This window comes from Oncorhynchus masou, chromosome 30 (genome assembly GCF_036934945.1).
Source record: "Oncorhynchus masou masou isolate Uvic2021 chromosome 30, UVic_Omas_1.1, whole genome shotgun sequence".
NCBI lineage: Eukaryota > Metazoa > Chordata > Actinopteri > Salmoniformes > Salmonidae > Oncorhynchus > Oncorhynchus masou.
In genome coordinates, this window is record NC_088241.1 from 17,346,464 (window position 1) to 17,362,907 (window position 16,444).

The 16,444-nt window shown below is 46.0% G+C and overlaps 1 protein-coding gene across 1 annotated transcript; it reads left to right on the top strand.

The window, feature by feature from the left end:
- The first annotated feature begins 10,246 nt into the window (after positions 1-10,246).
- LOC135521593 (serine/threonine-protein kinase pim-3-like) lies at positions 10,247-15,181 on the top strand. Its single transcript, XM_064947315.1, has 7 exons — positions 10,247-10,283; positions 10,509-10,892; positions 10,978-11,072; positions 13,964-14,014; positions 14,169-14,547; positions 14,752-14,928; positions 15,090-15,181. The coding sequence occupies exons 1-7, from the start codon at positions 10,247-10,249 to the stop codon at positions 15,179-15,181; spliced, it is 1,215 nt and encodes a 404-aa protein (XP_064803387.1).
- Positions 15,182-16,444: the final 1,263 nt, after the last annotated feature.

The window sequence follows — 16,444 nt, forward strand, 5'->3', positions numbered from 1 at the left end:
TACTTTCTTTTTGACATAGGGGTGCTACAAAATGCTATATTTAAAACTCATTTTCATTTTCTATCTGAGAGTACCTTATTCATACTGCTTTGTATGAGAAACCGATTTCAAATGCATGATGGTGGAAAAGCTGTTTTGAAAAGCAGCTGTAATGGTCCATGTGTCATTCTACAAAGCCACGTTGTTTCACTCCACAGGTATTAATAGCCTTACTGTTGTAACAACTAAACACCTGTGCTCAGTTAGCCTGCCTTGCCTCTCCATGGTGGGGTCTGTGATGGATGAACTACCCTGCATCGGAAACAGAGGTGCATTGTTTGAATAGTGATGGCTGTTATCGGAAATGCTTTACTTTAAAAGTGACTTTTATTGTGAGACCCCAACGGGCAACTTCCTCATTTATTTTAGTGATAGGAAATGCATGAACATACATGAGGAAGTTACCCGTTGGGTCCCACAAAAGTCACTTCAATAATATGTCAGATACAATGCAAAAGGACAGGGGCCTAGAGAACAATGCAAAAAGACAGGGGCCTAGAGAACAATGCAAACAGACAGGGGCCTAGAGAACAATGCAAAAAGACAGGGGCCTAGAGAACAATGCAAACAGACAGGGGCCTAGAGAACAATGCAAAAAGACAGGGGCCTAGAGAACAATGCAAACAGACAGGGGCCTAGAGAACAATGCAAAAAGACAGGGGCCTAGAGAACAATGCAAAAAGACAGGGGCCTAGACAACAATGCAAACAGACAGGGGCCTAGAGAACAATGCAAACAGACAGGGGCCTAGAGAACAATGCAAACAGACAGGGGCCTAGAGAACAATGCAAAAAGACAGGGGCCTAGAGAACAATGCAAACAGACAGGGGCCTAGAGAACAATGCAAAAAGACAGGGGCCTAGACAACAATGCAAAAAGACAGGGGCCTAGAGAACAATGCAAAAAGACAGGGGCCTAGAGAACAATGCAAAAAGACAGGGGCCTAGAGAACAATGCAAAAAGACAGGGGCCTAGAGAACAATGCAAACAGACAGGGGCCTAGAGAACAATGCAAAAAGACAGGGGCCTAGAGAACAATGCAAACAGACAGGGGCCTAGAGAACAATGCAAAAGGACAGGGGCCTAGAGAACAATGCAAAAAGACAGGGGCCTAGAGAACAATGCAAACAGACAGGGGCCTAGAGAACAATGCAAAAAGACAGGGGCCTAGAGAACAATGCAAACAGACAGGGGCCTAGAGAACAATGCAAAAAGACAGGGGCCTAGAGAACAATGCAAACAGACAGGGGCCTAGAGAACAATGCAAAAAGACAGGGGCCTAGAGAACAATGCAAAAAGACAGGGGCCTAGACAACAATGCAAACAGACAGGGGCCTAGAGAACAATGCAAACAGACAGGGGCCTAGAGAACAATGCAAACAGACAGGGGCCTAGAGAACAATGCAAAAAGACAGGGGCCTAGAGAACAATGCAAACAGACAGGGGCCTAGAGAACAATGCAAAAAGACAGGGGCCTAGACAACAATGCAAAAAGACAGGGGCCTAGAGAACAATGCAAAAAGACAGGGGCCTAGAGAACAATGCAAAAAGACAGGGGCCTAGAGAACAATGCAAAAAGACAGGGGCCTAGAGAACAATGCAAACAGACAGGGGCCTAGAGAACAATGCAAACAGACAGGGGCCTAGAGAACAATGCAAACAGACAGGGGCCTAGAGAACAATGCAAAAGGACAGGGGCCTAGAGAACAATGCAAAAAGACAGGGGCCTAGAGAACAATGCAAAAAGACAGGGGCCTAGAGAACAATGCAAAAAGACAGGGGCCTAGAGAACAATGCAAAAAGACAGGGGCCTAGAGAACAATGCAAACAGACAGGGGCCTAGAGAACAATGCAAAAAGACAGGGGCCTAGAGAACAATGCAAAAGGACAGGGGCCTAGAGAACAATGCAAAAAGACAGGGGCCTAGAGAACAATGCAAAAAGACAGGGGCCTAGAGAACAATGCAAAAAGACAGGGGCCTAGAGAACAATGCAAAAAGACAGGGGCCTAGAGAACAATGCAAAAAGACAGGGGCCTAGAGAACAATGCAAAAAGACAGGGGCCTAGAGAACAATGCAAAAAGACAGGGGCCTAGAGAACAATGCAAACAGACAGGGGCCTAGAGAACAATGCAAAAAGACAGGGGCCTAGAGAACAATGCAAAAGGACAGGGGCCTAGAGAACAATGCAAAAAGACAGGGGCCTAGAGAACAATGCAAAAAGACAGGGGCCTAGAGAACAATGCAAAAAGACAGGGGCCTAGAGAACAATGCAAAAAGACAGGGGCCTAGAGAACAATGCAAAAAGACAGGGGCCTAGAGAACAATGCAAAAAGACAGGGGCCTAGAGAACAATGCAAAAAGACGGGCTTAGAGAACAATGCAAAAAGACAGCGCATAGCTGTCAGAAAAGCTTCAGCTATACAATTATCTTAACGATGTTCTTTACTGACAGAAATACAATGGAACGAACTTGTAAAAGAATGCATTGACCATTAATAAACAGATAATGATAATAGTGACTATGATTGTGTAATCAGCAGGGCTTCACAATGATGAATCATAGCTAACTGAACACAGTAGGAGGTACAATGGCAAGAGAATGTTGTACTTGACCTACAACAGTACAACCCTCCCCACACATTTTAAATGATGCCTCTGCTTTTTTCAAACATCTTTGCATAGATTTAATTCCCTGTTTTCTGTCCATCACACTGATCTGACTTGACAGGTAACTGGCAAATAATGTATGTCTGTCCACCTCCGTATGAAGCAAATCACTGTAAAGCCAGGATCAGCAAGAGTGAAGCTGTTGCAGATCATTGGGGCACTGTAATTTCTATAGAAATACAGTACATCAAATTCAATGTAATTCAAAGTTAAACTTCCACTTTCAAAGAGTTGCTCTGTCTCTGTCAAACAGGTCAAATTTGATTAAATGGATGTCTTGCTGACGAGTGCAAAGATGTGTGAAACACACCACCGACAATCACCCTTCGCCCGTCCTTGTCAATTAGCTCCAGTGAGCAACAGTAACGAGATGACTAGAGAGAGAAAGTCTTGCGAAGAAGAGAGACAGTGGAATGTTTTTGTTTTTTTGCCTAAGTGATCATTTACTCTGGTCTTGTTATTCTGACCACTCGACACAGAACATCACAGCAACAGTTGGTGAAAGTGAGAATTGTTGTTGAGCCAAAGTCCCTTCTTCTGTAGTTCTGTAGATGACGTAGGGTTTCTATCTGGGCATTAATCACCAACTTTGTGGGTGATTATTGAAGTATGTGATCTGTAGTACAGGGATAACTGTATGTGGAGAGTTGTGAGGCAGGGGTGTGTGCTTTGTGATACACCAATCCGTATCATCATGGAGACATTTACATTACATTTACATTTAAGTCATTTAGCAGACGCTCTTATCCAGAGCGACTTACAAATTGGTGAATTCACCTTCTGACATCCAGTGGAACAGCCACTTTACAATAGTGCATCTAAATCATTAAGGGGGGGGGTGAGAAGGATTACTTATCCTATCCTAGGTATTCCTTGAAGAGGTGGGGTTTCAGGTGTCTCCGGAAGGTGGTGATTGACTCCGCTGTCCTGGCGTCGTGAGGGAGTTTGTTCCACCATTGGGGGGCCAGAGCAGCGAACAGTTTTGACTGGGCTGAGCGGGAACTGTACTTCCTCAGTGGTAGGGAGGCGAGCAGGCCAGAGGTGGATGAACGCAGTGCCCTTGCTTGGGTGTAGGGCCTGATCAGAGCCTGGAGGTACTGCGGTGCCGTTCCCCTCACAGCTCCGTAGGCAAGCACCATGGTCTTGTAGCGGATGCGAGCTTCAACTGGAAGCCAGTGGAGAGAGCGGAGGAGCGGGGTGACGTGAGAGAACTTGGGAAGGTTGAACACCAGACGGGCTGCGGCGTTCTGGATGAGTTGTAGGGGTTTAATGGCACAGGCAGGGAGCCCAGCCAACAGCGAGTTGCAGTAATCCAGACGGGAGATGACAAGTGCCTGGATTAGGACCTGCGCCGCTTCCTGTGTGAGGCAGGGTCGTACTCTGCGGATGTTGTAGAGCATGAACCTACAGGAACGGGCCACCGCCATGATGTTGGTTGAGAACGACAGGGTGTTGTCCAGGATCACGCCAAGGTTCTTAGCGCTCTGGGAGGAGGACACAATGGAGTTGTCAACCGTGATGGCGAGATCATGGAACGGGCAGTCCTTCCCCGGGAGGAAGAGCAGCTCCGTCTTGCCGAGGTTCAGCTTGAGGTGGTGATCCGTCATCCACACTGATATGTCTGCCAGACATGCAGAGATGCGATTCGCCACCTGGTCATCAGAAGGGGGAAAGGAGAAGATTAATTGTGTGTCGTCTGCATAGCAATGATAGGAGAGACCATGTGAGGTTATGACAGAGCCAAGTGACTTGGTGTATAGCGAGAATAGGAGAGGGCCTAGAACAGAGCCCTGGGGGACACCAGTGGTGAGAGCGCGTGGCGAGGAGACAGATTCTCGCCACGCCACCTGGTAGGAGCGACCTGTCCGGCGCGTGGGCCGCGCCGGAGATGCCCAACTCGGAGAGGGTGGAGAGGAGGATCTGATGGTTCACAGTATCGAAGGCAGCCGATAGGTCTAGAAGGATGAGAGCAGAGGAGAGAGAGTTAGCTTTAGCAGTGCGGAGCGCCTCCGTGATGCAGAGAAGAGCAGTCTCAGTTGAATGACTAGTCTTGAAACCTGACTGATTTGGATCAAGAAGGTCATTCTGAGAGAGATAGCGGGAGAGCTGGCCAAGGACGGCACGTTCAAGAGTTTTGGAGAGAAAAGAAAGAAGGGATACTGGTCTGTAGTTGTTGACATCGGAGGGATCGAGTGTAGGTTTTTTCAGAAGGGGTGCAACTCTCGCTCTCTTGAAGACGGAAGGGACGTAGCCAGCGGTCAGGGATGAGTTGATGAGCGAGGTGAGGTAAGGGAGAAGGTCCCCGGAAATGGTCTGGAGAAGAGCGGAGGGGATAGGGTCGAGCGGGCAGGTTGTTGGGCGGCCGGCCGTCACAAGAAGCGAGATTTCATCTGGAGAGAGAGGGGAGAAAGAGGTCAGAGCACAGGGTAGGGCAGTGTGAGCAGAACCAGCGGTGTCGTTTGACTTAGCAAACGAGGATTGGATGTCGTCGACCTTCTTTTCAAAATGGTTGACGAAGTCATCTGCAGAGAGGGAGGAGGGGGAGGGGGAGGAGGATTCAGGAGGGAGGAGAAGGTGGCAAAGAGCTTCCTAGGGTTAGAGGCAGATGCTTGGAATTTAGAGTGGTAGAAAGTGGCTTTAGCAGCAGAGACAGAGGAGGAAAATGTAGAGAGGAGGGAGTGAAAGGATGCCAGGTCCGCAGGGAGGCGAGTTTTCCTCCATTTCCGCTCGGCTGCCCGGAGCTCTGTTCTGTGAGCTCGCAATGAGTCATCGAGCCACGGAGCGGGGGGGAGGACCGAGCCGGCCTGGAGGATAGGGGGCATAGAGAGTCAAAGGATGCAGAAAGGGAAGAGAGGAGGGTTGAGGAGGCAGAATCAGGAGAAAGGTTGGAGAAGGTATGAGCAGAGGGAAGAGATGATAGGATGGAAGAGGAAAGAGTAGCGGGGGAGAGAGAGCGAAGGTTGGGACGGCGCGATACCATCCGAGTAGGGGCAGTGTGGGAAGTGTTGGATGAGAGCGAGAGGGAAAAGGATACAAGGTAGTGGTCGGAGACTTGGAGGGGAGTTGCAGTGAGGTTAGTGGAAGAACAGCATCTAGTAAAGATGAGGTCGAGCGTATTGCCTGCCTTGTGAGTAGGGGGGAAGGTGAGAGGGTGAGGTCAAAAGAGGAGAGGAGTGGAAAGAAGGAGGCAGAGAGGAATGAGTCAAAGGTAGACGTGGGGAGGTTAAAGTCGCCCAGGACTGTGAGAGGTGAGCCGTCCTCAGGAAAGGAGCTTATCAAGGCATCAAGCTCATTGATGAACTCTCCGAGGGAACCTGGAGGGCGATAAATGATAAGGATGTTAAGCTTGAAAGGGCTGGTAACTGTGACAGCATGGAATTCAAAGGAGGCGATAGATAGATGGGTAAGGGGAGAGAGAGAGAATGACCACTTGGGAGAGATGAGGATCCCGGTGCCACCACCCCGCTGACCAGAAGCTCTCGGGGTGTGCGAGAACACGTGGGCGGACGAAGAGAGAGCAGTAGGAGTAGCAGTGTTATCTGTGGTGATCCATGTTTCCGTCAGTGCCAGGAAGTCGAGGGACTGGAGGGAGGCATAGGCTGAGATGAACTCTGCCTTGTTGGCCGCAGATCGGCAGTTCCAGAGGCTACCGGAGACCAGGAACTCCACGTGGGTCGTGCGCGCTGGGACCACCAGATTAGGGTGGCCGCGGCCACGCGGTGTGGAGCGTTTGTATGGTCTGTGCAGAGAGGAGAGAGCAACAGGGATAGATAGACACATAGTTAACAGGGTACAGAAGAGGCTACGCTAATGCAAAGGAGATTGGAATGACAAGTGGACTACACGTCTCGAATGTTCAGAAAGTTAAGCTTACGTAGCAAGAATCTTATTGACTAAAATGATTGAAATGATACAGTACTGCTGGAGTAGGCTAGCTGGTAGTGGCTGCGATGTTGACACTACACTAATCAAGTCGTTCCGTCGAGTGTAATAGTTTCTACAGTGCTGCTATTCGGGGGCTAGCTGGCTAGCTAGCAGGTTGATTGCATTACGTTACTTTAAAAGAACGACAATAGCTGGCTAGCTAACCTAGAAAATCGCTCTAGGCTACACAATTGTCTTAGATACAAAGACGGCTATGTAGCTAGCTAGCTACGATCAAACAAAACAAACCGTTGTACTGTAATAGTTACTACAGTGCTGCTATTCGGGGGCTAGCTGGCTAGCTACGTTAAAAGAACGACAATAGCTGGCCAGCTAACCTAGAAAATCGCTCTAGGCTACACAATTGTCTTAGATACAAAGACGGCTATGTAGCTAGCTAGCTACGATCAAACAAAACAAACCGTTGTACTGTAATAGTTACTACAGTGCTGCTATTCGGGGGCTAGCTGGCTAGCTACGTTAGAAGAACGACAATAGCTGGCCAGCTAACCTAGAAAATCGCTCTAGACTACACAATTGTCTTAGATACAAAGACGGCTATGTAGCCGAGACCTGACCTACAGTATGGTACTGTAGGGACTCAAAAGGGTTGTGAACCTGGTGTGGAGCAGGATCCATTGGGTAATGGGTTGCAGAGTTGTTACACAACCCTCCCCTATTGAAAAGCATGTCAACACTGACTAACTAGTCCTTCATAGGACTTCAGGAGTGATGGTTGTCGTGGTCACGATTCCACTTCTGCCACTAACATAACAAAGCTTTGGCCTCATGTATAATGGCTATACAGTATATTGGCCTTGTACTGTGTGTATAAAGGACACATTTTTGACAAAAGCACAAGAGAAATGGACAAACATGGTTGTCTTCCTGGGTCTGCTACAGCATGTCAAATGAGTTTGGGCCAAGTTCTGGGCCCAGGCCTTCTACAGGCCCTTCAGACTGAAGGAGTCTGTGTGTATGGTGCAACCGCGTCAATCTCATTGTCAAAGGATTCATGATCAACTGAGGAGAACGTCAGAGGTGTAATCATTAGTCCAAACAGTTTCTATTGGACAGATTCCAGTAGGTCCCTCCCTGTTTCATTCCGTACTGGTTGTGGGCGTACTGGAGGAGGTTTAATCATGTTGTGTATTCAATGACACCCATAGGATAGGATATTATTTGGTTACGAAATCACACACCTACTCCCTCCTTGGGCATTCGGTCCAAGGCAATATTGAACACTATACCTGAGGTCTCAGTGGTTTTGGTTGTGGTGGGAAATGCATCACAGAATAATATATTTTTTTTTAGTAAACAGCCAGTCCTGTCCGCAGTCTAGCTGTTTTAGAGGGAGATGATAATGGTTTGTTGTGGTAAAAGTGCATTTGTAAGTTGCTTGCCAATTTAGTAGGTAGTATATGAATGTGTTACCGTTGAAAAGGGTGTCTGTGTAAATATGCAAAACTATTCAAACCAATAATTCACACATGAATGAAATGTCTCATTAGATTATACAGGCACGTCTTCTATAACTTTCTCTCCAATTATGGCAAATTACGACCTTGTGCCTCATGCAAATCAGTCTGTTGACATCCACCCGTCCCTCGAGTGGTTCAAGTGGCTTTCCTGTTTAAACCAGAAGCCCCGTGGCGGTAGAAAATACATTTAGTTAGGGGAAAACCCTGAGTCTGATATCAAGCCAGGGCTGAGTGTCATTCCAAAAACTGTGGCCTTGTCTATCTGGCCTTAACCAACCTCTTTCACATTGGAAAAGACTGGACATTTGGCACAGGAGCATTGTCATGCTGAAACAGGAAAGGGCCTTCCCCAAACTGTTGCCACAAAGTTGGAAGCACAGAATCGTGTAGAATGTCATTGTATGCTGTAGCGTTAACATTTCCCTTCACTGGAACTAAAAAGCCTAGCCCAAACCATGAAACACAGCCCCAGACATTATTCCTCATCCACCAAACTTTACAGTTGGCACTATGCATTGGGTGGGGCTGCTCGGCCATGGAAACCCATTTCATGAAGCTACCAACTAACAGTTATTGTGCTGATGTTGCTTCCAGAGGCAGTTTGGAACTCGGTAGTGAGTGTTACAACCGAGGACAGGCAATTTGTAACCACTTCAGCACTCGGCGGGCCCGTTCTGTGAGCTTGTGTGGCCTACCACTTCGCGGCTGAGCCGTTGTTGCTCCTAGTCGTTGCCACTTCACAATAACAGCACTTACAGTTGACCAGGGCAGAAATTTGACCGACTGACTTGTTGGAAAGGTGGCATCCGTTGATTGTCACTGGGCTCTTCAGTAAGGCCATTCTACTGCTCATGATTGTCTATGGTGATAGCATGGCCGTGTGCTCGATTTTATACACCTGTCAGCAACGGGTGTGGCTGAAATGGCCAAATCCACTAATTTGAAGGGTTTCCACATACTTTGTATATATAGTGTATGATAACCACTTATTACTAAGAACAACAGCAGTTTGACTTCCTCCTCACTTTATATTTAGATCGTTTGGGTGATGGAAAACTGTTTGTTTGGAGGGAGCAAATCACAGGTGCCTTTGTCCATAAACACACACACAAACACACACACAAACACACAAACACACACACACACACATAAACACACACACACATAAACACACACACATAAGCACACACACACACACACATAAACACACACACATAGCTGTTTTTAATCTCTCTCCACTGCTTTCTTTCATCCTTGTCTGAGGGTCATTGCCAACAAAGTGCAAATTGATATTTGGCCAATTTTCTCAAATGTTTTCACATTGGGTGTTTATGCAGAGCATAAAAGGTATGGATATTGAAAAAAAAAAATCCATACCTAATTTATTTGTTGTGGATTCAGAGAGTTTAGGGGCATTTTTCTCAAAAACACTGAATTTACAAATATATATATATATATATATGTTTTTACAAAAATGTAAGATAAAGTAGGCCTAATGATGATGATTAAGTTTGACTATATAGTGTTAGGTCATATTAAGCTTTTTGTAGCTGATTAAATTTGTCAAGGTTTTGTTGTTGATCAGCTATAGTTTCATCAATTGGTATGGATTAAAACAAAAGCCTGCACATTATGTGGGTCTCCACTCTCCATGGACCAAGATTTCAAAAACAGTTGTAGGTGTGTGAAGATTTCGACCTTTATAAAAAAAAAAATTGTTGTTAGCATACGGCGTCACAAAATGCAAGGTAGGGCTGCTTTTATTTTGGCTTTGAACCTTTCTCTTCGTTTCTAACCCATGAAATAGAGGAATGGGTAATATCAGAAATGTTAGGTAAAAGCAACAATTTACGGCGATTTTGAAAGAGCGAGCAGCGCCCTCTTTTGGATTTGCATGTACAGGCACAATTGAACTCGTAAAGCAGGCAGTCATTGCTTGCAATAGGTGTGGGACACTTGGCGCGCACGACTCTTTGTTTTACATCATGGCACGTCATAATTGTCAGTGTACATTACGTCAGAGCAATAGTGTTTTTAATGCCATGTGACAATCTGTCAGACGCAAATATCTGGTTTGATATCCGTTTCAGCCTACCTAAAATCATGGCTGATTTAAGAGGATAGAATTCAACCATGATTACTCGTAGCTCCCAGGAAGTTCTCTCTCCAGGTAAACGAAAATAAAAAAGTAGTCTGGGTGCCTAGTCTTGTAAAAGAGGCTAGATAAATACATTTAGGCTATATTGTAAATGGGTATATGGAAGGAGATGGGATGGAAATGACAGAAGAAATGTTATAATCAAACTACATTGACCTTGTTGTGATTATTAAAAAAGTTAACATCCTTTTAAACAAATATTTAAATATTAGGTTATCATCTCTGTTCTCCCTATAGTCCCCAACAGCTCTGACCAGGGTTGGGGTCTGAATGGAGGCGGCAGGCGGAAGAGGAAAAGGTCTGGGTTCCACAATGCCAAAACTGCTTCCCCCGACTTAGAATGTAGAGGGTCCAAGGAGCCAAATGCTTTCCAGGAGCTATTTGCTGTGCCGGCTCCCCCTGCACCCAAGGTCCTGTGCCGGCGTACAGGGAATGTTAGCCAGAGATGCAATGCTGTGACCTCCAGGGCCTGGGCCCCAGGCAGGGGGGGTTGGATGGAGCCTATAGGCCATGGTCCAGCCCTGAACCAGACTCAAGGCCCCTGGCCACTGTGCCTGGTGGGGGCAAAGGATGACTGCCCCTCCACTTCCCGTCCTAAAGCCACTAAACGCCACCGCAAAGGTAAAAGTGACCACCAAACAGATTCAGAAATAATTTCCGATCCCATCAGGAGGGAATTAATTTTCACAGCTTTGTTTCGTTTCAGCCCGACTGGAAAAGCTGTATGTGAAGGGGCCGTTGCTGGGGAAAGGGGGCTATGGCTCTGTCTATGCAGGGACCCGCAAATCTGACGGCATGCCGGTGAGACAACACACAACTCTTCCCTCTCCTGTGAAAACACATGTTGTCTGTGTGACACTGTTTTAGTGTCATACAAAATCTTAAGCCAGTCTGGTTACCCAGTCTGTTTTTGCCTCAGCCAACTTGTTGTTGTCCTGCTTGTTTGGCAAAGCAACAAAGAACTGATATATTGTTGAAAGCAGAAACTGACTGGTAGTCTTATACATGTTTCTACTCTCACTTTCTTACACTTCTTACACACTCGCAGTCGTCCTACTCACACACTCGAGGGATCTAATCATCATAGAAAGCCTCACGCCCTTGCAAATTCTTATATTCTTATCGTTTGAGACATTCTGTCTGATTGATGCTACAGCTTTTGATTGTCGGTGCTCTATGGCGGTAGACTATTGATTTGTGTACCTTTTGCACAGTGCTTGACTTGGGCAGGAGCTCACTGGAGCTGAGTACCTGCTCCTCACATCTGCTACTGCTTAAACTCCTATTTCTTTTATAGAATATTAGCTCAAATGTATTGTGTTGCTCCTGCACCTAAATGCAAACAGTAACGGCACCCAAAATGAGTACCGGCACATATTTCTGTCCAAGTCAAGCAGTGCTTTTGCATGAAGCTACTGTAGCTTATTTAAGCGACCAAGGGTATTTAAAACAAAGAGGCTGCTCTCGATTCCACACATAAACACCCATAACTCTTGTCCAGTGTCATGGGTCAAGCACACACTCACCTTCCCTGGCCCACCAGGGGGCAAGATTCAACTGAGGCTGGTCTTCTCATACAGTTGCAATGGTGGTCTGAGATATTTTCTTGGTGAGGGAATGGATACAAAATAATCCTCTGGAGCAGTGGTTCACGCTCTTTTGTACTGTGACATGGCCACCCAAAGTCAATGTGACCTGACACAGGAACAAACCCAGGGCCCAGTATTGAGCTATAACCCAATTGGACTGAGCTGTGACTCAGCATTTGAGACTGCTCTGCGGTATTACATGCCTTGGGCATGACAGGCTTATTCTCACATAGGTCCTGCTGTTACAGTACATCTTATTTCCCTTTGGGCTGTCAGTCAATATAATTGCTTCCCCGTCCTCTGTCTTTCGCTCCATCTATCCTCCACATTTAGCCTCTCTCCTCTCCTAACAGTGGCAGTGTAGGACATTAGTTACCCAACCTCACTAAACTTTCCTTTTCAATAGAAAATCTCTACTTTCTTTGCATTTAGTGAGATCTTGCGCTGCTCCCTTGTAAAATCAGGAAGACTGACCCAGTCATTAAACAAGCCTGTAATTATACTGAACAAATATATAAATGCAACAGGCAAATATTTCAATGAGTTACAGTTCATATGAAGAAATCAGTCAATTGAAGTACATTCATTAGGCCCTAATCTAGGCCCTAATCAATGTATTTCACATAACTGGGCAGGGCTGCAGCTGTGTGTAGGCCTGGGAGGGCATAGGCCCACCCATGTGGGAGCCAGGCCCACCAGCTGGGGAGCCAGGCCCACCAGCTGGGGAGCCAGGCCCACCAACTGGGGAGCCAGACCCACCAACTGGGGAGCCAGACCCACCAACTGGGGAGCCAGACCCACCAACTGGGGAGCCAGACCCACCAACTGGGGAGCCAGGCCCACCAACTGGGGAGCCAGACCCACCAACTGGGGAGCCAGGCCCACCAACTGGGAAGCCAGGCCCAGCCAGTCAGAATGATGTTTTCCCCCCATAAGGGCTTCATTACAGACAGAAATACTCATCAGCTGTCCTGGTGGCTGGTCTCAGATGATACCGTAGGTGAAGAAACCAGATATGGAGGTCCTGGGCTGGCGTGGTTACACATGGTCTGCGGTTGTGAGGCTGGTTGCACATACTGCCAAATTCTCTAAAACGACATTGGAGGCTTATGTTAGAGAAATTAACATTTAATTATCTGGCAACAGCTCTGGTGGTCATTCCTGCACTCAACATGCCCATTGAGCACTCCCTCTAACTTTTGACATCTGTGGCATTGTGTTGTGTGTCAAAACTGCACATTTAAGAGTGTCGTTTTATTGTCCCCAGTACAAGAACCACCTGTGTAATGATCATGCTGTTTAATCAGCTTCTTGATATGACACACCTGTCAGGTGGATGTATTATCTTGGGAAAGAAGAAACGCTCACCAACAGGGATGTAAACACATTTGTGCACAACATTTGAGAGAAATAAGGTTTTGGTGTGCAATCAATTAATTTCAGCTCATGGAACATGGGACCAACACTTTACATGTTGTGTTTATATTTTTATTCAGTATATTTGATGTAAAATTAAGCAATAAGGCACAAGGGGGTGTGGTATATGGCCAATATACCACAGCTAAGGGTTGTTCTTAGGCACTCCGCGATGCGTCGTGCATGGATACAGCCAATAGCCATGGTATATTGGCCATATACCACAAACCCCCGAGGTGCCTTATTGCTATTATAAACTGGTTACTAAAGTAATTAGAACAGTAAAAATACATTTTTTTGTCATAGCCGTGGTATACGGTCTCATATACAACAGCTGTCAACGAATCAGCATTAAGGGCTGGAACCACCCAGTTTATAAGGGAAAGTAACTCATGTCTGCTTTAATTGTACAGTGCAGCTAAGCAGCCTGACAACATTCCTTCATAATGGTGTTTTATGATGGTGTAACTGCTTTTCCTTTAATAACTTTCATATATCTTCACCTTGTCATTTACTTCTGAAAGGCCCTTCGTCATACCTGACCAGCCTCAGCTGTCTCCTGTATGAGTTAATTTTGTATTATTCTCATGAAAGCACTGAGAATGTTATAACAACACATTTTTATTTATTTTTATTTTTACATGTAACAGCTACACTTAGACTGTTGTTGCTATTCCTGTCCCACAGGTAGCCATCAAGTATGTGTCCAAGGCCCAAGCTGAGGAGGAGCTGGACATTGTGAGTGTTAGTTTACTGGTTGATTTTACTGTAGGGGTTTATATCAGTTATCTCTACTAATGCTAGCCTAACTGCAATTGCTAACAGCAGTTCCCTCTCCCCCTCCTCCTTTGCACACGCACACACACGCACACACACACACACGCACACACAGCCTGGGCAAGAAGGGCCCCTGCCCCTGGAGGTGGCGTTGATGAAGCAGGTGAACGTGGCACCACAGTGTCCCTACATCATGCAGCTGCTGGAGTGGTTTGACCAGCCATCGCGCTACATCATGGTGCTGGAGCGCCCCGAGCCCTGCCAAGACCTTATCGCCTTCTGCCAGGACCGGGGAGGCACCATGAGCGAGGGCTTAGCGCGCCAGGTGATGGTGCAGCTGTTGAGGGCGCTGAACCACTGCAGCGAGCGAGGGGTCCTGCACCGGGACGTCAAACCAGAGAACCTGCTGATCCAGACTGACTCTCAGCACGTCAAGCTGTTCGACTTTGGCTGTGGAGACCTGCTGAAGTATACGGCCTACAAGGACTTTGCAGGTTAGAGACGTTAGAGAGTGTAAGAGAGGGAATGTGGTGGTTGAGAAGGCAGATCACTAAGAATTGCTCAGTGAGAGTGGAAGCAATATGACGGAAACTCCACTTAGCCCTATTGTTGATTTCAGCATGCAGCCTACGCTCTCAGTATGCTTTCAAAAAGGCTACTGAATAATACGTTTCCTGTGTCTGTCCGCCCCCTCTCAGGCACCCTGGAGTACACCCCTCCAGAGTGGTTCCTACATAGACAGTACCTGGCAGGTCCAGCTACTGTCTGGTCGGTGGGCATCACCCTCTACAACCTGATATGTGGCTTCCTGCCCTTCAGCACCATCCGAGAGACCATCAAGGGCCGCGTGCGCTTCACCAAGGGACTGTCCCCCGGTCAGAGAAAGAGGGATGAGGGAAGGAGGGAAGGAGGGTTGGATGAAGTAGGGGAAGAGGTTTCCATAAAGGGGTAGATGATGTAACCTCATACTACAATAGATGATTATGGAATTATCCTCTGTCTAATCATATACCTGTTGTTACTTCCTCTCCACCAGAGTGCCGTCAGTTGATTCGCTGGTGCCTGAGCACTAAGGCAGTCGACCGACCAACCATGGAGCAGATCCAGCTCCATCCCTGGCTCCTGTGAGGGGCCACCCAGGCCAATGAAAAATACAATTATAACCTCAGTTCATTCTTGTCTTTGTCATTTGAGTCACTTTTAAGTACTTTAACCAAGCACTTTATAGCGTGGTTTAAAACCCCCACCCCAAAAGACTAATAGCGAACGTGCATAAAGATGGCATTGTTTTAGCACCATCCAAAGGTTTTCAACAAAACCTGACACAAATGAAGATGGGTTTGGTGGAACGACTGGCGCTGCAGTTAAATTCTATACTTTTGCTATACTTCCATTCTGAAAATATCAATATTTATAGGATTAGTGCTTCTACTTTTCTTTAAAAGTAACATTTTTACAAATATCAAATCTTTTATCTTTTTATATGAATGAAATCCTGAAAGCGAAGCTTTTTCAGAGTTTTTTTTTTTAAATAAAAGGAAACATGTCTTCTGTCACTTCAATCCTAATGACTGTGGGCACTTACTCTCCAAGACACCCACACACCCATCCACCCACACACAGGAAACAGGCAAGCCTAGGACATAGTTACACACAGACTGAGAAATTACGGGATGAACGGGAACAGAAGATGTGTCAACACAAATACCACTCTTATATCTGTCTTTACCTTCTCCCATACACCCACCACTACTATCATTTCAGTTCAGTCTTCAATTCATCTCCACCATCAATTCAAACTCCCACTGTCAATTACCATCCCCATCAATTCACAGCAACGTCCAATAAACTGTCTTTACAGACTGTGGTGAAAAAGTACTCAATTGTCATACTTGAGTAAAAGTAAAAATACAGTACCTTAATAGAAAATTACTCAATTAAAAGTGAAAGTCACCCAGTAAAATACTACTTGAGTAAAAGTCTAAAAGTATCTGGTTTTAAATGTACTGAAGTACAGTGGTGGAAAAAGTACTACATTTTCATACCTGAGAAAAGTATAAAGTAAATGTTATACATCAAATTCCTTATATTAAGAAAAACATAATTTGCTTATTTTTTTAATTATTTATGGACAGCTCACTCGAACACTCAGACATAATTTTGTGTTTAGTGAGCCCTCCAGATCAGAGGCAGTAGGGATGACAACCTGTTATATTGATAGATGCACCATATTGCTGTCTTGCCTGAGCATTCGCAAATGTAACGAGTACTTTTGGGTGTCAGAGAAAATGTATGGTAGTAAAAAGTACATATTTTCCTTAGGAATGTAGTGAAGTAAAAGTAAAAGTAAAAAATATATATGAATAGTAAGGTAAAGTACAGAAACCCTAA